The following is a 22456-nucleotide window of genomic DNA, read 5'->3' as shown; positions in this document are numbered from 1 at the left end:
TCACATCTGGGGAGAGGTCTGTGAGCAGTGAGTTCCTGAGCTGGGAAGGAAGGGTCAGCAGCCCTGGTTAAGTTGTCTAGACAGGTCCTGAGCACAGATTTCTCTGGGCTACAAGTAACCAGGAAACTATTTGGCTCTGCCTGACTCTAAGGCAACATTCACAGGAACTTCTCTGTGAACCCAAGAGTGTCTTGTGAGGCAAGAGATTAAGTTCCACCTCCAGGATGTATCAGGGGGCAGAAAGTAAGTGGGCTGAACCCACATACATACAGCCACCAAACCCAGACCATATTGCTGATGCCAAGAAGTGCATGCTGGCAGGAGCCTAATATAGCTGTCTCCTGAGAGGCTCTGCCAAAGCATGACAAATACAGAGGCGAATGCTCGCAGCCAACCATTGAACTAAGAACAGTGTCCCCAATGGAAGAGTTAGAGAAAGGATTGAAGGAGCTGAAAGCGTTTGTAACCCCATAAGAACAACAATACCAACCAACCAGAGCTCCCAGAGACTAAACCACCATCCAAAGAGTATACATGGGGTACCCATGTCTCCAGCTGCATATGTAGCAGAGGATGGCCTTGCTGAAAAAGGCCCTTGGTTCTGCCAAGGCTTGATGTCCCAGTGTATGGGAATGTCAGGGTAGGGAGGTGGGAAGGGGGGGCTGGAGGGGGAACCCTCATAGAAGCAGGGGGAGGGGAGATGGGATAGGGGGTTTATGGACGGGAAACCAGGAAAGGGGATAACATTTGAAATGTAAATTTAAAAATATCCAATAAGGGGTTGGGGATTTAGCTCAGTGGTAGAGCGCTTGCCTAGCAAGCACAAGGCCCTGGGTTCGGTCCCCAGGTCCGAAAAAAAAAAAAAAAAAAAAAAAAAGACAACCCCTACTTGGGCTGGAGAGATGGCTCAGCCGTTAAAGGCTAGGCTCACAACCAAAAATATCCAATTAAAAAAAAAAAAAGTGGGCTGAGCAGCAGGTCAGCATAGTCAGACTGGCTTACAGTAGCACCCAAAGGTCTTCACTTTCGGAAGTGAATACTGGACCACTTCTCTCGCTGCCTAACTCCCTGTGGGCTCTTGGACAATTCAGGGGAAAAAAGAAGCCCTGAGAGGAAAGACTAGACTTCCTCCTGATAAGCTGCAGGGAGCAGATACAATGATATGCATGCATCCAGTCATGGCAACTCCCATCCTACCACGCCCACAAAAAGCACAGGACTGGGGGTGGAAGCTGCAGTCTCTCTATTTGCAGGCAGCCTTACCTACAAAGTAGCTTCTAGGTCAGATGACAGAATGATTCCACAGCAGGGATCCCCCACATCTCAGAGGCACACACAGGCCTACTTAATTGTACTCCAAACATCACTTCTGGTTTCAGTAACTGGATCGTCCAGCCCCTCTGTGTTTCTCCAGCACCCACTTAGAACTCTGGAATGGTGTTTTTCAATCTTTGGCACCCAATCCATGTGACAGCCTTCCTGTGCCCTCAACAGTACACAGGTAAAGGTCGGAGCTCTTACTCTCCCTACACTCCTGCAGTAACTGGCTTCGGTCTTTTACATTAAGGTTCCTAACAATTTAGTTAAAATAAATAACTGAGATCTTTCTGGACTCTTTACATCTACCACTGACGGTGGGTGGTTGGGATTAAAAAAATGACATATCAAGCTGGAGAGATGGCTCAGAGGTTAAGAGCACTGACTGTTCTTCCAGAGTCCTGAGTTCAAATCCCAGCAACCACATGGTGGCTCACAACCATCTGTAATGGGATCCGATGCCCTCTTCTGGTGTGTCTGAAGACAGCCACAGTGTACTTACATATAATAAATAAATCTTTTTTTTAAAAAAATGACATCAATTTAAAGATTAGGATACTGATGAATGTTATGATTAAACTCCTACTTAATGGGCTAGGGTGAAGCTCTGTAATTCCAGGGGAATCCTACAGGGAAACAGTGTGGTGGAGACTACAGTTTGGGATGGGATGGGGGAGGGGGTGTCCTTAGAAGCCTGTGGGCCAGCTAGCTTGGTGTATGCAAATAACAACAAAGGGAGAGCCTGTGTGGAGGTGGAAGGTGACAGCCAAGGCTGTCCTCTGATCTCCTCATATGGGCACCCACTCACATACATGTATGCGTGTGCTCAACACAAGCCCCAAAGCAGATTCTGCCTTCCAGTGTACACAAAGTCATATGTTTAATAAAAGCAAACCTTCTTACAGGAAGCTGTTGGGGAAATGATATTTCAGGCTTCTTGATATCTGGGGCAGTGGGGGGCTACACCACAAAGTGTTTCCTTTTTTCTATTAACACAATCATATAAACACTTGTGCAGGCTTGAGACAGAACCCAACAGAGCAGACATATGATGAAAGGCATGCAACTGAGGGGATGCAGTGCGGCTGCCTTTGCACAAGGCACTCGGGACTGACAAAGCATTGGCCCCACCCAAGACTGAGAAAACAAAAACCTTTGCTCACTAGATCTTCATCCTGGGATATGCTATGTAAGTCACCACACAACCACATTCATAAACAACTGGGGTGGGAACTGGGGTGAGCCTCAGTCTAGGAGGGGGTGGGGGGAAAGCTCAGCCTGGGGCATGTGGTGGGTTCCAGGCCAGACAGGGCGATCTAGTGAAAAAAGGAAGGTGGGTGAGCTCCATCTTCACTGGGACACAGAGAAATGGAGCTGAAAGAAGATGACAGTCTCAATACCCATGTTCAGTCATCTCAGTACTGCCTGTGACTCTAGGGAACCTGATACCCTTTTCTTGCTTTTCTGGACATATATGAATGGACATGGACACACGGACATACACGGACACACAGACACACACACACACACCATACATATGGAGAAATACATAAATAATAAAAAGTAAGTACATTTAAAGAAGAAAAAAAAGCGTTGGGATAAAGAGCTCAGACTCAACAAGACAGAATGAACACTCCTGTGTATGCTCACTGCTTTCCACAATGCCTGTTATAAAACAAGGAACTCTTTAGTTCAGGAGACAGAAGGAGAGCAGACAGCAAGAGTTTACTCTACAAAAATACAAACAGAATAATGTATTAACCTGAATAACACATAGCTTAGCCATGCTGGTTTAAAATCTAAATACACACACACACACACACACACACACACACACACACACACACACACACCTGATACTAAGCATAATATAGGGTATGTGTTGAGAAATGTGAACTGTGAAAGCAAGGGAAAGGGGAAAGGGAAGTGGTCAAAAGGGAGAAAAGCGACAGATAGCGGACCTTCCTCAGCTCCCCCTTGGCACTGAGGACTGATCCAGCCTGTGCTCTATCCCTGAGCTGTATCTCTGGTTCACTTATTTTTTTTTTTTTACACAGTTTATTTTTCAAACAGAGTCTTGGTAAATTGCCCATACTGGCCTTGAACTTGTAACTCTCCTGCCTCAGTTTCCTAGGTATTTGGGATTCTAGGCTTACGTTACGAGGCTGATACTAATATTTTATAGAAAGAAATTTCAGCCTCAAGTTGATTAAAGCTGAGAAAAAGTAAAGAAACTATTTAAAAGACGGAGGTAAGTATGGAGAGGGATGGAAAGGCTGGCAGACATTCGTCCTACACAGGGAGAGACAGGGCACTGCGCATCTTTGGTGCTGGAAGCCTGTAGCTCATTTCATTTAAAGATAAAAATTGCTGGGCTGTATCTCAGCAGTAGGGCATTTGTATGGCATGTCCGGGGCCTCCAGCCCCACTGTTAGCACTGTCATACATGACAGTAGAAGGGACAGGGACATGAAGCCCAGTGTGGGCGTCCCAGCCTATAATCCCAGCACCAGGGATCTGAAGGGACACAGAGAGACACTTTGCCAACAATGAACAGAAAACTAAACAGACAAGGTCTGACATTTGAGGTCTCAGATGATTACCACACTCATGACGTGTCTTAGGTTTTAGCGGCTATAAAGGAAAAGACTGGGGGCCAGGACAAGGTGCCAGGAGACAAGGGAGAAGAGAGTACTCTTTGATGTACACAAAAACTACCTCTTTTGTTCTAAGAATCCCACCCTTGGAGCTGAAAAGATGGCCTAGCAATTAAGAGCACAGACTGCTTTTCCAAAGGTTCTGAGTTCAATTCCCAGCAACCACATAGTGGCTCACAACCATCTGTAATGGCACCGATGCCCTCTTTTGTTGCATATTAAGACAGCTACAGTGTACTCACATATAAAATAAATAAATAATAAATAAATAAATAAATCTTAAAAAAAAAAAAAGAATCCCACCCTTAGAGAGGTTTGCTGAGGAGACCCTGGAGGTACACTTTCTGTCAGCTCTGCCAATGTCTGTACATATGCTGGGTGTAAACACAAGGCTACAAAGCAGGGTCACAACAGAGATACTCGAATTATAAGCACGCTCCTGAGAAACCGGAGGAGCCCAGCACTTCAGCCAGACACAAAGTGGTCAACAAGCTAAGGACTGCATAGGAATGTTCTTCAAATACAACTTGGGGCTGGTGAGATGGCTCAGGAAGGGGTGAAGGTATCTGCATAGACCTGGTGACCTGGGTTTGATCCCTGAGACCCACTAAAGGTAAGCACAGACCCAAGTCCATGAAGCTGACCTCTGACCTGCACATGCATGCCAAGGATACACACACAGTAACAATGAATTAAAGCTACAAGAATGCCACTCAGATAACACAGGTTGGCTGGAACCTGTCACTCAGCAAGCTACTATGGAGAGTGACAGTGACACCAGAGCAAACTGGTGGGCAGAAGCAAGAGACTTGTAGTGGCAGGGCACTTCGGCCACACCCAGTACCACCACCTTGGTGTGCCAGCAGTACCTGGAACATGGGCATTACTCATTAAATATGTACTATAGTCCTGTCAGTAACACCATGTTCTCTCTTATAGCTACCTGGAAACATCAGGTATTTGTAGGGCAAATCTCTGAAGGAGATTAGATCAGAATGTCAGCAAAGTGAAGCTTCCTACACAAAACCTTCCACTTTCCAGTCACTCCAAAGGTATTTGCTCTTGGCCAGGAGAGAGCTGATTTAGAGAAAGGGGTCAAAACACGTGTGGATTGAAAAGACAGTTCTTTGGGCTATGCCAGAAGGAGCGTGAACTTCCTGCCCCTCCCCACCGGAAGTCTGCTAAGTGAAGTAAAAGGGAAACTTTGGGGGTTGGGGGTTGGGGATTTAGCTCAGTGGTGGAGCACTTGCCTAGCAACTGAAAGGCTCTGGGTTCGGTCCCCAGCTCTGAAAAAAAAGAAAAAAAAAAAAAATAAGGGAAGCTTTGCTCTAGGTTCTGGAGGGATTGACCATGATGGGGCAGGGTGTTCTGCTAAGTTCTGTAGCGCCCTGCAGCTTTCTGCAGAGTTCTGTGGTGTTTGTTCGTAGGCCACTGGAGACCAGAGCACTTTGCTCTGCCCCAGTAGGAGCTGAGAGCTACGAGGGACCAAGACCTCATTTCTCACTCTGCTCAGAAGGAAAGTGTTCAAGACCTTGAAAGAAACTATAAGCTTCATAAAGATGTATCTACCTCTTTAAAAGACAGTACGGGGGCTGGAGAGATGGCTCAATGTTAAGAGCATTGACTTTTATAGGAAGAGGTCCTGAGTTCAATTCCCAGCAACCACATGGTGGCTCACAACCATCTGTAATGGGATCTGATGTCTTCTGAAGACAGCAACAGTGTATTCACATACATAAAATAAACAAATCTTTAAAAAATTAAGTTTATATATATATGATTTTAATATATCAAATATATGTAACTTTTAATTATATGTTAATATTTTATAATATGACAAATAATGTCATTTACAATTACATTATAATTTATATATTACATGTGTGTTAGGTCTTGCTGAGGTAGGCAAGTGCTACCTCCTAACTTCACATAAGTAACAGCTATTAAAAATAATTATAAAAATGTAAAATAAAAATTTGACAGAACTACAGGAAAATATTGATGCTCTAGTCACTGGTGTCTCAATAAGATGCTATGAATCACAGCACCCGAATACACTTCCTATCAGCACTGACAGACTCACAGACAAGTTCTGAGCATATGCAATAGTGTGACCCAAGGGATTATCACAACACTGAACACTGACAGATGAGTTAGAGGCTAATGTCAGTCTAGGCAGGTCCTAACAGACTCCATGTACAGGCATGTTCTCTGACCACAATGAAGTTAAGAAACACGTACGTGAGGAAATGAGACAAGGCCTAGCCATACAACCCAGGAAATTCTATAAAAGTTCACGAACCAACTTAAGAGGATGCAAAGAAAAAAATTATAAAAGGAACCTGAAAACAATACATCAGAAAACAAAGCATGCTTTTCAAAGAAGCAAACATCTGGGATGGCTGGTGGGGGCAGAGACAAACAACACAGACAAAGCAGACACTTTAAGGAGAATGTTGTGGCTAGCAGAATTTGACTGAAAACTTACAAGTAGTTTCCTAGAAAAATCAAATGGACCAAAACTGGTTCAAAACAAACACAAACACCCAAGAAACTGACAGCTTGGTAATTTAAGAATGGAAATAGAGACCAGAGGACAACTTGCAAGAATCAGTTTTCCCCTTCTGTTATGGTATATGGGTGCTGGGAATTAAACTAGGGCTGACAGCCTTCAGGGCAAGCACCTCTACCCACCCCCACCTCAGTCATCTTGATAACCCAGGATGGAGGTTTTGAGGATAATGTGTTGGATGATGTGGCCTTGGGACTTGAGATCAGGAACCTGGGTCCATTTGTCTGTCCTGTGACAGAAGGCTCTGATGTTCAAAAGCCACCCAGAGGAAAAGGGGTTGTGTTAGGATTCCAGGGGACAGTCCATCGTCATGAACAGGACTTCAAACAGCTATCCACATCCACGGTCAGAAATAGACAGACAATGAACACACAATTCTAATACTTGGCTAAGTTTTTCTACCTTGTATATAGAACCCAAACTCAATTAATGATGTCATTCATGGAGGGGTGGGTTCCTCCCACATCAATTAACATAAGCAATATAAAACCCACAGATTTGCCCACGGGTCAACCTAATGTAGATAATCTGTCAAACTAACAAAACCAACCTCCATGGTGTGTGTGTGTGTGTGTGTGTGTGTGTGTGTGTGTGTGTGTGTGTGTGTGTGTGTAGCAGGGCAGGCTTCAGCTGGTAGTATAGTAAGGGTAGCATGAGTTAGTCATCAACTTAATTTTGAGTGTATTGACATAGAAGTTATTTAAAGTGGATTATAAAGGGGAAAGTTAAGGGTTCTTTGAAAAGTCAGTCTGAGGGGGTTTTGCTGGGGCAAACACGTGAAGGAACATTTCATTAAAGCAGACACAGGTGAAAGACTAAGGGCAGACCATAAAGGAATGTTTCACTGATGCAGACACAGGAGAGAGGATGTTCTGCTGAAGCAAACATGTGAAAGCACGCGTGATGAAGGATTCTGTGCCGATAGCATGCATATACTGGGTCACACTGCAGCATGCAGTTGGGCTGCACTTGTCGGTCCAGCAGATAAACGAGATGGTGCCCTTCAGTTTCTTCAGAGTTGGGCGGATTGGATGCACATGCTGAGGCAAGGCATGTGGAGAACACGTGATGGTTGGAGGGAGTATAAAAAGGACTCTACGGTGTGGTGGAGAGAGAGCTTGGCTTGCTGGTACAGCTAGCTGTGCAACTCTTGTGGGTCTCCCATCTTCACTGATCTTTGCTTCCCTGAGAGAGGCAAAGCCAAAAACTTCTCCTGGTGTCCCTCTAGGTCCCTCCTTTTGACTCAAAGTGAGGCTCAGGCCTGGCTGTCTCTGCTAGGTCATATCACCGCTGTTGCTATCCCAGCTCTACTGAACTGGACTGCTGGTGTTTCCGTGAAGTGTTTGTGTGTGGACTGAGTTGCTGCTGCTGACCTATGAACTGAACTGCTGATTTCAAACCACACAGATGGGAGTTGCTCCAAGGAACCTTTCTAAACAGGTCTATTTTCCCCATATCCTTTCTTTCCCACCACCTCTGGTAGGTTGTGGGCTAAAAGAGAGATTAAATGTCTAATAACCATCATTAAAAATAAGATTTAGGAAAACTAGTTACAGGATTATGTAAGAGGACAAAGGCAGGCAGACTGTGAGTTTGAGGCGTGCCTGCTCTATATAGAGAGTTCCAGCCCACCCAGTGCTGATACATAAGGAGACCCTGTTTCAAACCAGAGGAGGCTGAAGAGGAGAGGACACAGCTGGATTTATGGATCGGGGCAAAGAAATGATCTGGGTTGTAGATTCACATTAGGGAGTTGCGAGCATTCAAATGTTAAAGTCGCAGCTATGGCTTAATAATCTGGAGAGAGAGCCCACTGATTCTCAAAATCGAGTTCCTGGACACGCAACCTAAAAACACTGTCGAGAAATCTCACAGAAATGTACATTCTCAGGCTTCCCCTAAAACCTATGAGACCAGAGAGTCAGACTGCAGTCTGTGTACCTACAACCACAGACAGGGAGAGGAGAGACGGGCTGGAGGGTTGATGTAAGAATCTCAAGGTTTGCCAGGCCTGGCGGTGCACAACGTTATTTCCAGCACTGGGGAGGCAGGCATCACATGTGTTTAAGGCCAACCTGGTCTACATACCAACATCCAAGACAGTCAGAGCAAAATAGAGAGGTTTGGTCTTTAAAAAAAATGATGTCAAGCAATAAATAACTGCATTATCATTTGCTGGGTGAGCCGGCAAGAACACCTATGAGGAACAACAAGTAATTAGCTTCTGTTTGTTTTTCAAGGCAGGGCTTCTCTGTGTAGCAGAGTCTTGGCTGTCCTGGACTCCATTATGTAGACCAAGCTGGCCTCAAACTCATGGATATCCACCTGCTTCTGCTTTCTGAGTGCTGAGTTTAAAGAGATGTACCACCATGCCTAGCAAGCAATTAATTTTTAAAAATATTCCTCCAAAGAGACACCCAGGGGTCAATCTGATCTGGACAATCTGTCTTCCTGGAGACCCTCTTCCCAGGCGTGTAGGCTGTGCCAATGAAAATTCGAATCTACTGAAGCAGGCTTTTCGTCCCAGCACTGGGGAGGCAGAGGCAGATCTCTGAGGTTGAGGTCAGCCTGGTTTACAGAGTGAGTTCTAGGACAGCGAGGGCCACACAGAGAAACCCTGTCTCAACAACAACAGCAACAGCAGCAGCAGCAGCAGCAGCAGCAGCAGAAAGAACAATAACATCATGGCTGAGGACAAATGGTCTGAGCAGCTGAGTGAGAGGATGGAAGATGGTTACAGAGCACACAGTGGGGCATGGGAGTGGCTTTTTAACAGGACAGTTAGTGCACGCTGAACTGCTGGGAAAGAGCTAGCTGTGAGGGAAAGCCCTGCAGGAGACAGACATCTCAGCAGGGGCAGGATTAATCACTAATGGTGTTCAGAACTGCTGCACTAGGTAGTAAGAAAAAGCAAGCTTCCTTCCGTGTCACTACTTTTATTCTTTTTACTTTTCTTTAAATTAATGTTTATGTGTAGAAGTGTCTGGCCTCCTTGTATGTGGGTGGACCTTGCTCATTTAGTACCCACAGAGACCAGAAGAAGGTGCTGCTTTCGCTGGTATTGGAGTTACAGACCACTGTGAGACATCATGTGGGTGCTGAGAACTGGACCTGGGTTCTCTGGAAGAGCAGCCACTTACCTGCAGAGCCATCTCTCCAACCCCTCCTAGCTCTAGCATTTTCACAGACACTGTGCCCCTCACATGTGGACTCAGCTCGTACCACTCACAGTGCCCTATCCTGGGCCACTAGCAAGGCAGTTCCCATTTCTGAATCTGAAGCCCAGTCCTACCTGGCAGGGACCTTGTTAAGCAAGAGGAAGGAGTAAAAATAGGTGGGCACAGATGTAGGAAATTAAGCTTTCATCAGGAAGCTAACAGAGGTGTAATGGAATGGCTTGTAGAGTCTTCACGGGGTCATCTGCAAGGGCAAGTCTACTGAGAGATGTACACCCACTCTTGGTCTACTGCAAATAAACACCTCACATCTCAAAGGCATACTAAGCAATCAGCTATGACCTGGCTCCCATATAGGTCTGCCCGTGGGGCAAGATGTACTGACAATATAGATCTCTCAGTGTAAATTCATATAAAAATAAGACGTGGAGAACCCCACCTCTGCCTCCTGAGCACTGGATTAGGGTGGACACTGGAGTCTGAGCCCCTGACCACATGCTCGCACAGCAAGCACTGTGTCCACTGGGCCGCTCCCCAGCCTTCTCTTTCACCGTGGTATTTCTGGGCTGTCAGTGTTACAGGTCAGGTCTGTAACATGTCAGAACAATACTCCCACTTTCCATCATGCCCACAGAGCAAAAGCTAGACAGGACCTGGGTTTGACTTCCAGCACCCACATGGTGGCTCACAAAGGTTTGTATCCCAGGGAGTAAGACATCCACTTCTAACCTCTGTGGGTACCAGGCATACACAGTAGTGCCCATACATTCATATATATATTCATACATACATACATATATATATATTCATACATACATATATATATATATATTCATACATACATATATATATAATCTGACACTGTGCTAGTATGATGGCTCGCCAAGTGAATATGCTTGCCACCAAAACTGATGACCTGAGTTCAATCCCAAGGATACAGGAAGTGGAGGAGGGTGCAAGTTGTTCTCTGAGCACTTTGTATATATACTCTTGATGGATGGATGGATAGATGGGTGGGTGAATGGATGGATGGATGGGTGACAGACAGACAGATAGACAGACAGACATCTGATACCTTGGAGGCAAGGAAGCGCACGCAACTGGAGTTAAGCACAAAGGGGATTCTGGACTTCTAGATGTGTAAGAAACTTGCCAATTTCTTTACAGACGTGGTAACTGGGTACAGACTGGCTTCCAGGTGTGTAGGAGCACTGTCCCAATCTCCTATCCCCAAGCACTGCACACCCTGCAATGGGTGAGGCTCAAGTTGCCTATAGACATACATCTTTATATATGCTCTCTGGCATATATAAAATGCGGTTTTCTACAACCTGGAATATTCTGCCCCTGAACTGTCTCAGTCTTTCACGCACTTCCACCGAGGTCTATGCAAATGGTATGATGACCTCAGTGTCTTCACAGAGCACAGCAGATGCTCACCTGAGAATCCTCCCCTGCGCTTGCCTTGTCTTCCTACCGGTGTGAGATGGTGAGGGTGGGACAGACAGATGACAGACATCTATTAAGACAGTATCTCTTTAGCTGAACACACTTCTCCTCTCTTACCTTGAGTCTGTGGGCTGTAAGGAGACAGGAGTTTGGACCTTTTCTTTTCATATCCTTTCTGTGTGATGTCCCCTAAAACAGCAAGAAACAGAAATGGGTTATGTATTATTCTTATGCTGTAGTTCCGCACTGTAAAAGGAAACTAACTATGGAATGTTAGAGAAGAACCATGGTTCCACACCGTAAAAAGAAAATTAAGTATGGAGTGTTAGAGAAGTGCCATATGTAGAGTGGACGTTTTAAATGTAGAGTTCTTTGACAGGACTTTGTAAAGTGTGCCTTTCCGAAGGCTTGGAGACGATGACCTGTGGAAAATTGCAGGCTGTCCCCACATCAGCCTTGCATAGCAATTCACCAGAGACTCCTGGCATCCCTCAGTGTCCTCACTTTCTTGGTATTTAAAATACTCCAAAATGGAATGACACATAGGCACCTGATATTTGAAAGAGAATTTTACAAGGCCCTTCTGCTAACACTTGGGCCGGAACCTAGGGCTGGAATTCCCATATGCTCTCCTTGACTGAGTGGTTGTTCTTTTCTCCGAGGTTAAGTGAAGTGCACACATGTATGTGCCGCACTGAGAAGCAAAGCAACGGCAGGACTACTGAAAGGAGCAAGAGGGAGGGAGAGAGCACTGACTGGGAGAGGGGCTGCACGGGTCTCAAGGGCACTCAGGCGAGTGTGAGTGCTTCCAAGGTGTGGCAAGAAACATGGGTAGTAAAATGTACGTAGCATGAAAGCATTTTTCTAAAAATAAATAAATAAATTTTTAAAAGCAGAGAACACTTCACTTAAAGTGATGTTTTACATGATTCAATGCATGAAAACAGAAAAGGTTTTAAATAGCCTAGAAAATAATTTAAGTATATAACTTCCCAGTATTTTTTAAAGATTTAATTGATTGTTGTTTATGTGAGTGGGTGCATACCCACATACGCACAGAAGCCAGGAATCTGTTGAATCCCAAAGGCACAGGATTATGGTCATTTACAGGATCAAGGGCACCAGGATCTGAACCCAGTATCCATGTTGCAGAGCAGGCGCACCTAACCTCAACACTCTCTCGGGCCCCAATCTCTCTGACTTCTGTTTGTTTTTAGTTTTGGAACAGGGGTTTGCTCTAACGTGAGTTAGCCTCAGCCTCCTGAGTGAGTGCTCAGAAGACAGAAGTGCATTGCCATACCTGGCTCTAAGCAGTCACATTCCTTACATTAACTGTTCTATGTTCTATGTTTAGACACCATGGTGACAGAAAGCTGAAATCCAGGGTGACGACGCATGGCTGGTGTTGCTGGGTAGCTTCAGCATACTAGACAAGAAGGATATGGGGTAGGGGCACAGGAGGCTTACTGAAGACAGACAGAAGGACAGAAGCAGAAAGGCCAGATGTTGCAGCCTCCTAGAGTATGAAAAGAAGCAAATGGATTGAAGAGACTCTGAGTCCCGGACAGAGGGACAGGGAGGCCTCAGTAAGATGCTGACTGCTCACGGTCCTAGCAACCACACAAATGGTGCCAAGAAGCTGAGGAACGTTTCTAATAGGACAAACGTGACATGGAGGTTGAACTTAGTGTGGGTTTGTGGGACACAGAGAAACGGACATGTCCCATCAATAGGTGACCATACAGACCTAGAATCACAAGACTCTTCCCTCAGTCAATTCGAGAATTCAGGTAAGCTCAAAGAACACATACAATTAAAGGACAAAGAGGACCCAAGTACCAAGGAGCCTCACAGCAGACAGAAGGCTGTCTCACTGTGGGCTAGCAGCCCATTCGGGGCCGCCACTCCATAGAGCCCTCTGATCTCCCACTCTCTGGAATATGGGTGGGACAGTCGCAGCGGCCACTTCTGCTGTCTTGGACAACATCTGGTAAAAGGAAAGGCCTCTCTTTTACGGCTTTCTTGTGCTCAGTCCCCACCACTCATTGTCAGTAACTGTCTTCAGACTAACTGGCAGCTGGGACATCTATCAACCACTGAACATCCAGGTTTTGAAAGGAGTCAATCACGAGAGTCTAATTATGCCAGTTAGCTGAGTTAGAGTCATAGCTGAGCAAAGACACCAGGAAGACACTGAGGAAGAAACAGAGTGGCAGTAAGGAAGAGGGCTCTGATGCCACAGGCACCTCCTGGGCTTCCCTTCTACTGCTCCTGTTCCTCCCCAGCCCTGTCACACTTCTGTGGCAGTACTGAGCACACCACTGGTATTTTAATCATGTTTGCCTCTGGCTCCCCACTGGACTGCACTCAAGGGCAGGGATTGTCACATCAACTCAGTGGCCAGCCCACAGACAGCACAATACACACTTGTTGAATGAGAGACTAACTGAATGGGTAAAATGGAAGCAGTGAGGGAGTATTAAATCAAAAAGACATGTGCACTTGGGCGGAAACTGTAATGGAAGAAAAAGAAGTCTTTACTTTAGTAGCAACTGAAAGGCCTCAGGATAAGAACCTTGAGAAGTGTACTGAAATTTGACAGCAGACCTTAAAGGTGACAGGAAAAAAAACAAAAAAACAAAAACAAAAACAAACAAAAACAAACAAACAAACAAAAAAACAAAAAAACCAGGAATGGTGGCTCATGCCTTTATCTCAGAACTCAAGAGGCAGAGGCAGGAAGATCTATGAGTTCAAGGCCAGCCTGCTGTACATCAGGAGACCTGTCTCAAACAACAACAGAAGGGAGCAGAAAAGCAAATGCATGGACCAGAAAGGAAGGAACAGAGATAGAACCTGGAGCCTCAGAGCCAGCGCAGATTACACAGACGTGCCCTCAGCTCTGCCCACGCCTGGGAATCCTCATTCCTCGGCAGTGTCATGCCCACCAGGATTCAGAACTTGAGAGTCAGTCTCATCCTGTGAGGTAAGCAGACTTCACTGCACTAAGCAGTGCTGTGCACACTTGAGCCCACCTTGGGTTGCTCCCTGTTGCCTTCTTTCCTCTTGCTTTTGCTGGGAGTTAGGGTGCTGGAGACCACTGGAGGGCTCCACACATGCAAGGCAAGCATTCTATAGCTGGCCTATAACCCCAGGCTTTAATCATTTTTTTAAGATTCATTATATATTTTTTTTTTTGGTTCTTTTTTTCGGAGCTGGGGACCGAACCCAGGGCCTTGCGCTTCCTAGGCAAGCGCTCTACCACTGAGCTAAATCCCCAGCCCCGATTCTTTATATTTTTAATCCTCTTTCTGCCCCTCCCCTCCATGTGCATGTGTGTTCCATGGAAGTTGGGACAGAGAGAACAGCTTTGTGACGTCAGTTCTGTCCCGGAGCCCCAGGGATCAGGCACAGGCCATCACGCTTGGCAGCAAGCACCTTTATTCACTGAGCCATTTCTCCATCATCCAGTTTTTTGAGACCTAAACAAGTACAGAGATCGGTTTTTCCCTCCAGTCAGATACTGTGCTGTCCACTCACTGGTAAACAGAGTACACCTGTCCAAAGGTCTGCAGCAGCTGATTACAGAAGGAAGCTCATAAAACCAACAACCACCAGGGGCAGGCTGACACCGACCCAGTTAGCTTGAATCTGTCTGGTCACCTTCAAAAGTCTGCCTCAGCAAGGTAGAGCAGACACCACCGAAGTTGCTATTAAGTGGGTCTGGACAGCTGTCAGGACAGACAGGCACAAAGCATGAAGACATGGAAGAGAGCAGCATGTCTGGCGGCGGAGATCTAAAAGTGCATGCTTGGTCTCTAGGAATGGACATGGAGGCCTGCTGCTGCCCTTGGCGCCCAGCCTTTGGAGGAGGCCTCCAGAGGCCAGCAGCACCTTCACATGGGACCCTCACAGACTACCTGTTAGGGCCCATGGTCACCTTGAAGGTCGCTGATTTAATGCCCTTCTCATTAAATGGCTCTCTACAGCACAACCATCATTCTAAAGTCTAGAACATTCCATTACCAGTTAATTTGATCTGGCTAAAACCCATGTTAAATAAGCAGGAAGGTCATGGGCCTTCATAAGCGTGAGTGGGAACTGGGGAGCTGGTGCAGAACACAAGGCTGGCCCAGGCTCCATGTCTGCTCTGCCACAGACGCACTCGCCTGCTGCCCTGCTCCCCACACCTTTAACTTCTTCCCGCTCTTCATTCCTAATTATTCTTTGTCACTGACTTCCAGAACATACACCACAAAGAACAGAACCTAACATTCATAAAACAGGTAGCATGGAATACACAATGTTATGGCTGTCCTCATCACAATGTACCACTCGGGGGCGACTCCCCATGCCCTTCCTCTAAGATCATCAGGAACAGTTTAACCCTTTTCATTTTTAAATGAGAATGTCAACTGTCTGTCAGAACTACAACCAGTGAGAACGCCGATGTCAGAACTACAACCAGTTGTCTAAAAAAATAAAAATAAAAATTTGTTAGAGGGGCTAGCAAAGATGGCAGCAGCCACCACAAGTTCATCCACTGGGGCAAAGTACCCTGTGTGAGTTTCATGTCCACTCAGTGCCAAGTCTAAAAAGAAAAATTATCAGTGTCCCCATTATCTTCAAATTTTTGCCTGTTACCCACTCATTCAATACTTTACATGGAAATTTTAATTCAGGAAGGAAGGTGGCAGGTGTTAGTAAACGGCTGGAGACAGTACACTATGAGTTGTTCCAACTAAGGCAGATCCATGCAGATGCACATGGGGGAAGACCACCAAGAACATCAATACGGTCAATCTGGAAGCTAACCAGAAAAGGGCTAAAAGCTAGGTGATACCTAAGAAAAATATTTTTTATTAAGTTTTATGTGTTCCTTCAGATGAAAATTCTTTTTTATATGTATCTAGTGTGTGAGTGCTTGAAGAGGAAGTATGTGTGCCAAGGCACGCACATAAGGAGTGGGGACAACCCAGGAGTCAGGTCTCTCCCTCTGAGGTCATCAAGGCTGGTGGCAATCCCCTTTGCCCACACAGCCGTCTTACCAGCTATAAAATGACATGGAGCGCAGCAGCCACACATCTTCAGACATCCTCCTTCCCAAGAAAGGTCACAAGTACACAAAAGAATGGCTTTACCCTCAAACCAACCATCCTTCCCTGCTCTCTCCTGGTATATGTTAACTGAAGATGTCTAAGAAGACTCTAATTAGTTAAATACACTGTTTTGGGCCAGCACAGTGGCTCAGCAGGCACAGGCACTGGAGCCCAGGAACCCATGCAAAAGTAGACAACCCCACAAAGTCATCCTCTGACCACCACACATGTGCCACATGGGTTTTATTTTAAACTTCAAAAGTCCTAATTTATTTCTAACATTCCTTTGTTTTTATTTCTACATATAGATAAAATCAATACTGTGCCGGAAAGGCAAAGTTTACATAGTTAAGAAATAAACTAATGTAATCTGTAGTGAACTCCAGGCCAGGCTGAGCCTCAGTGAGGCTGTCTTAAAACAACAAGGGGGGGAAGTTGAGAATCTTTACTTATCTAATATTTTTCAGATCAGTCCTAAAAGTCTTCAAATGGTAATAATTTCTTTTTCAAGTAAACATTGTTAGTTTGACAAAACAATTTTTGAAAGAAATTAAGATTTTCTACTTTCTGTTTCCTATCACCTCATTTAGAAGAGTGACTAGACAGTTTTGTATTAAGAATTACACAGGGGGTTGGGGATTTAGCTCAATGGTAGAGCGCTTGCCTAGGAAGCGAAAGGCTCTGGGTTCGGTCCCCAGCTCCAAAAAAAAAAAAAAAAAAAAAAAAGAATTACACAGGTAAACCCAGACTGCATTCTCCCAAAACTCTAATTAGAATTGTTGTGGCTATATGGCTCACCTCCCTAGGTCAAATATACGATCCTTACTAACGGTATTTTACCAAAGACATCATACAAGTTCCAACAAATAAAAGTCAACAGAAGACACTGAGAAGCTGAGCTCTTAAGTGTGGCAACATCACCATGTAACTGGCTCAATTACTCTGGCTAATGCAAAAGGTATGTCCTCTGTCACTTAGGAAAGCTGCTACAGAGAACTGTGCTCACCTAATGGCTGAGTATTTAAAAGAAAGCAGGGGAATCAGGAAATAATGAGTTTCCCACAGATCTGGGCAGGGGAGGAAGTGCAGGTTTCATGAAGAAGCAGACCATTCGTTCATTCATGCACTTGCTACTACAGTAAGTCACTAAGCAACACTGAGGAAGCCTGAACAAATCCCCTGGAGTGCTTCTGGTGAGACAGACTTCAAGAGAATCAAAGTCCAGACACTTAGCATGCACTCAACTAGTTTTAGTGGACGCACCCCAGTGAGAGTCCTAATGCACCTTTATATTTGACAGGTTCGTTTAGAAAATTCTGGATTGTCTTTTGTGACACCTGTTCTAGAGCTGAGCAGCATGTCTCAACCATCGGAATCTGAGTCCATCTTTTTTAAAGAAGAGGGGTTGGTGAGGAAGCTCAGAAGGTAAGAGTGCCTCATACACCACCCTGCCAGCCTGAGCTCCATCCCTGCTGTCCTGAGGCAAGAGAGAACTCACTCCTTGTGATGCTGTTGGCACCCCCATCCCCCCAAGACAACAAGTATCGAGTTTTAGAACACTAACACTGGAAGAGGAAAGAGGGTAGGGATCCAGTGGTTCTAGGAGGTGCTGGATTCTGACCACCAAAAGCCAACAAATCAGTAGCTCCTAATGCTGGCAGACTACAAGAGTGGAAAACTGGCCTCTTATAGAAGAGATACAAACCTACATCCAAAGTGAGGGAAGATCAGTCACCACATGTGAATGTGAATGGTGCCATCAGGTATGTACATATGTGAATGGTGCCATCAACCACGGAACAGAGGATTAAATGCACCCCACTATGGATGTTGCCTGACCCCAGGGTATCAGGAGAAAAGGTCACTTTGTTTACAGCTACTGCATGCTGCAGCCTACCATCTTTAATCCTCTCAGGCGGTCGGGAAGCCTTTTCCAGTGAGTGATGTGCACGGGATAGCACAGTGTCCACCCTATCATTCATCCATTGGGAACCGCTTCTCAGTTTTTCAGGACAGGGCTTCTCTGTGTAGTCTTCGCTGCCCTGGAACTCGCTGTGTAGACCAAGGCAGACTTGAACTCAAAAGAGACCAGCCTACCTCTGCCTCCTGAGTGTAGGGATTAAAGGTATGCACCCAGGGTAGGACAAGTTTTTTAAAGCAGGAAAAAAAAATAATGTCTAGACCAAGTACAAAGCCACATTAAGTAATGCATGAGTCAGGCCTTATCAACAGGCCACACAAAATTAGAGGATCAAACCAAGCACATCCTCTGGAAGTACAGCGACAAATGAGATTTTATAAAGAGCTGAAGACTGTTGCTGGCAGCCAGGCCCCACTGTAAAACAAGGTGCGGAGGAGACGGCACTGAGCAGAGCACTCACTGCAGCACAGCACCAAGACAGCGGCCATCTCTGGTCTGTCTCTCCTCTCTCTCTCCCCCCCTCTCTCCCCTTCTCTCTTTCCCTCTCCCTCTCTCTCTCCCTCTCCCTCTCTCTCTCTGTCCCTCTCCCTGTCTCTCTCCCTCTCTCTCTCCCTCTCTCCCTCTCTCTCTCTTTCCCTCTCTCTCTCCCTCTCTCTCTCCCTCTCTCTCTCCCTCTCTCTCTCCCTCTCTCCCTCTCTCTCTCCCTCTCTCTCTCCCTGTCCCTCACCCTCTCTCTCTCCCTCTCTCTCTCCCTCTCTCTCTCCCTCTCCTCTCTCTCCCTCTCTCCCTCCCTCTCTCTCCCTCTCTCTCTCTCTGTCCCTCTCCCTCTCTCTCCCTCTCTCTCTCCCTTTCTCCCCTCTCTCTCCCTCTCTCCCTCTCTCTCTTACTCTCTCTCACCCTCTCTTTCCCTCTCTCCCTGTCCCTCTCCCTCTCTCTCCCTCTCTCTTACTCTCTCTCTCACCCTCTTTCCCTCTCTCCCTGTCCCTCTCCCTCTCTCTCCTCTCTCTCCCTCTCTCCCTCTCTCTCCCTCCCTCTCTCTCCCTCTCTCTCTCACCCTCTCTTTCCCTCTCTCCCTGTCCCTCTCCCTCTCTCTCCTCTCTCTCCCTCTCTCTCCCTCCCTCTCTCTCTCCCTGCACCCCCCCCCCCCGCTGCCTCTCTCTGGGGAAGTTTGCCGTGCTAGAGGACACACACTCAGTGTCTGCCAGGAGGTGTGTGATCTAGAGTTCCCGGTATCAGGAGACTTGGGTTTTCACTGCCATTTTGATAGAACTGCCTCTGGGATCCTGACTATGCCCTGTCTTCAGGCCCCTCATTGGTAACGAGGAGATCGCACAAGTGTCTGTTCATGATCACTGTCTGACACTGCTAACACGGAGCAAGTCAGAAGGAGGATATCCAGCGAGGAGGAGCGGAGGCGCGGGCATGAACATATAGATGTCAGCAAGCATCTGCGTAGGCCTGGCAGCTGAAGTGGTGTGTGAATGACATCATTCAGAAAGCATTTGGTGTGAGAAGAGAGGAAGGCCAGAGAAGGAATCCTGGGATAAAGTGACATTTGGGGGAAGGGGGGTGGTTACTAAGAGAGCAGGGAAGTCAGGAAAGGGTGGGAAGGAAGGGAGAGGGAAATAATGGTGGACGCAGTCACAAATGTGAAGTCAGCATCGCAAACAGCTTCTTCACCAGCAGCCCAGGAACAATCTACAGGAAGGATGAGTGAGGGCAGAAGCTGAGGGTCAGGATGGACAAACGAGTCTCTCTCAGTCCTCAGTCCAGGGAACAGAACAAAGTGTCCGTAGGCCAGAGTCCTGGGTGTGTTTTTATCTAAAAATGAAGGACCAATGCGTATATTAACTAGAAAGCACCATGAAACAAGGGCCGAGATGCTCACTGATGCAGCAGACACTGAGGTCCTCCTAGGCCAAGCCTCACTGTAGGGACACACTAAGTTTACAGTAATGATGCACGTACCCTGGATGTGGCAGAACTTTGATCCAATGGTTAGCTCGTGCGTGGGCCTCCCAACCTAGGCTGGGTTGATGGTGTCTGTTGTTGAGTGCTTACTGGGGTGCAAATGTCCTGAGGGAGTTGGCAGCCTTGAGTCAATAATCTCCGAGAAGCAACAGTCTTTGTAGTCCACTTTATAAAACAAATGTAATATTTTCTGTGTTTGTCAGGACCTTAATGGTCCTGCTCCCCGGAAAGAGAGGAAAAGCAGTACTGAGAGTAGCATGAGGTTCCCTGCAACAGACCTGGCACATGGACCTGGACCACTCTGTAAGAGAGCTGGCTGTAGGACGACAACTCTGCTAAGAGGGACAGAATGAGAGTAGGGATTTTGTTTTATCTTGAATTGTGTGTGCATGTGTGTAAATGTGTATGTGAGGATACATGAAAACATTTGTGTGCATGTGTGAGAACACAAGTGTGGTGGGCACGCATGCCATGCTACCTATGTGGGTACCTGCTATACAATTTCCTCAATTGCAGAATGCGTCAACAGAATCCACACACACACACACACACACACACACACACACACACACACGCAAAGGACCCGTATGTATTCCTAGCACGCAGTACACATACTACTCTAATGGCAAAGGAACCTGAGAAATGCCCCTAACAGGGCATGCTGCCCATACTGTCCACACTTGAGAGTTGAAGACACAGAATCAGGACCAAAGCCAACCCCGACCACAGGAACGTCACCAGTGTGGGGCTAAACATGCTCCTGGAAACATCCATGATTTTCAGCTACTTCATTTCTTTTCTTTTTTTTTTTTTTTTTTTTTTTTTTTACTTCTTTTTTCTTTTTTTTGGAGCTGGGGACCGAACCCAGGGCCTTGCGCTCGCTGAACAAGCGCTCTACCGCTGAGCTAATCCCCAACCCCCAGCTACTGCATTTCTTACAGGGAACTCAAACATGAGTGGCAACTGAAGTTGGTCAGTGTGGAGGACATTGCATGCCCGAACATAACCGCCTCCCAAGCCCCCACCCAAAACCAAATAACTCAACTATGTCTGAATCTTCATATCCTGACTAAGAGCCAATTCCAATAAAAGGAGACTGGCTCATGTAAAATATATATGAAAGAAAGAAAAAGAAACATGACTAAGCTGCCTTGGAATCATAGCAAATAACCTGTAATTGAGATACTTATCTACCACTGCTGAACAAATACAGTTTCGGATTAGTTGCTAGAACAGTGGTTCTTAACCTTCCTAATGCTGCGACCTTTTATACAATTCCTTATGATGTGTTGACCTCCAATCATAAAATTATTTTGTTGAGAGCCAGGTGGTGGTGGTGCACACCTTCATCTCAGCACTCAGGAGGAAGAGGCAAGCGCATCTCTGTGAGTTCAAAGCCAGCTTGGTCTACAGAGTGGGTTTCAGGACAGCCAGACCCAGAGAAACTCTGTCTTGAAAAATCAAAAGAAAAAGAGAAAGAAGGAAGGAAGGAAGGAAGGAAGGAAGGAAGGAAGGAAGGAAGGAAATTATGTCACTGCTTCTTCATAACTGTTATTTTTGATGTTATGAATCATAATGTAAATGTATGATATACAGAGTATCTGATATATAGCCCCTATGAAAGGGCTGTTTGACACACTACCCAAAGGCCCGGGATCCACAGATTGAAAAGCACTGTGCTAGAGGGTGCTGCCTGATTCCATACTCAGTGTCTGCCACCTAAAGATAGATGTTCAAACCCTAAACCACTGCGCTCCTAGTTTCACCCGAGGGAACACATCGCACGCATGCACACCTCAATCCTAAGACAGCAGAGGCAATAAAATAAGGAGTGGCTTTGCAGCTCTGTTGGTGCTTCCTGGACTTCCTTCAAGGCACTGATCACAGCCAGGCCAGGACTGGAAAGAGAACACAGACTCACAGAGAGCAACTAGCTTGGCTGCCGACATCCCTGCCCAGGGCACAGCAGCGGCACTCATGTGGATGATGTAAATATGCTCTCCCGACTGCTGACATGGAAATGAGACCGTAACAACTGTGACGCTGGCAGTCTGATCGCTGTTCTAGAATACATATGCACTGGCTACGTCTCATCTTAGATTTTATGGCTACATGCTTGAATATCTCAAAACTGTTAAAATTATTGCATGAATTTGTTGCTGGGCATGGTGGTACCTTTAATCTATGCACTCAGGAGATAGGCAGATCTCAGTTAGAGGCCAGCCTGGTCTACATAGGAAATTCTGGGCCAGCCAGAGCTATATAATGAGATTCGGTTTCAAAACAAAACAAAG

General features: G+C 46.1%; 1 protein-coding gene and 1 long non-coding RNA gene across 9 annotated transcripts in view; one reads left to right on the top strand and one right to left on the bottom strand.

Moving 5' to 3' along the window:
* The window catches only part of Dip2b (disco-interacting protein 2 homolog B), a 178038-nt gene that overhangs the window by 91132 nt on the left and 64450 nt on the right, over positions 1 to 22456 (bottom strand). For all 8 annotated transcript variants that reach the window (XR_005487417.2, XM_039080376.2, XM_063264367.1 and 5 more), the window contains exon 2: positions 11289 to 11360. Coding sequence is in view for 7 of the 8 variants with exons in the window: in XM_039080376.2 (XP_038936304.1) it covers positions 11289 to 11360 (72 nt within the window). In the remaining variant the exon portion in view is untranslated. The remainder of the gene's footprint in view (positions 1 to 11288; positions 11361 to 22456) is intronic.
* Positions 11433 to 21624, top strand: LOC134479576 (uncharacterized). The gene is made up of 2 exons (XR_010053105.1): positions 11433 to 14157; positions 17571 to 21624. It is a non-coding gene; the product is annotated as an uncharacterized LOC134479576 (long non-coding RNA).

Source organism: Rattus norvegicus, chromosome 7 (assembly GCF_036323735.1).
Source record: "Rattus norvegicus strain BN/NHsdMcwi chromosome 7, GRCr8, whole genome shotgun sequence".
Lineage (NCBI taxonomy): Eukaryota > Metazoa > Chordata > Mammalia > Rodentia > Muridae > Rattus > Rattus norvegicus.
Note: the sequence above shows the minus strand (reverse complement) of the source record. Positions and strands in the feature narration are given on the sequence as shown.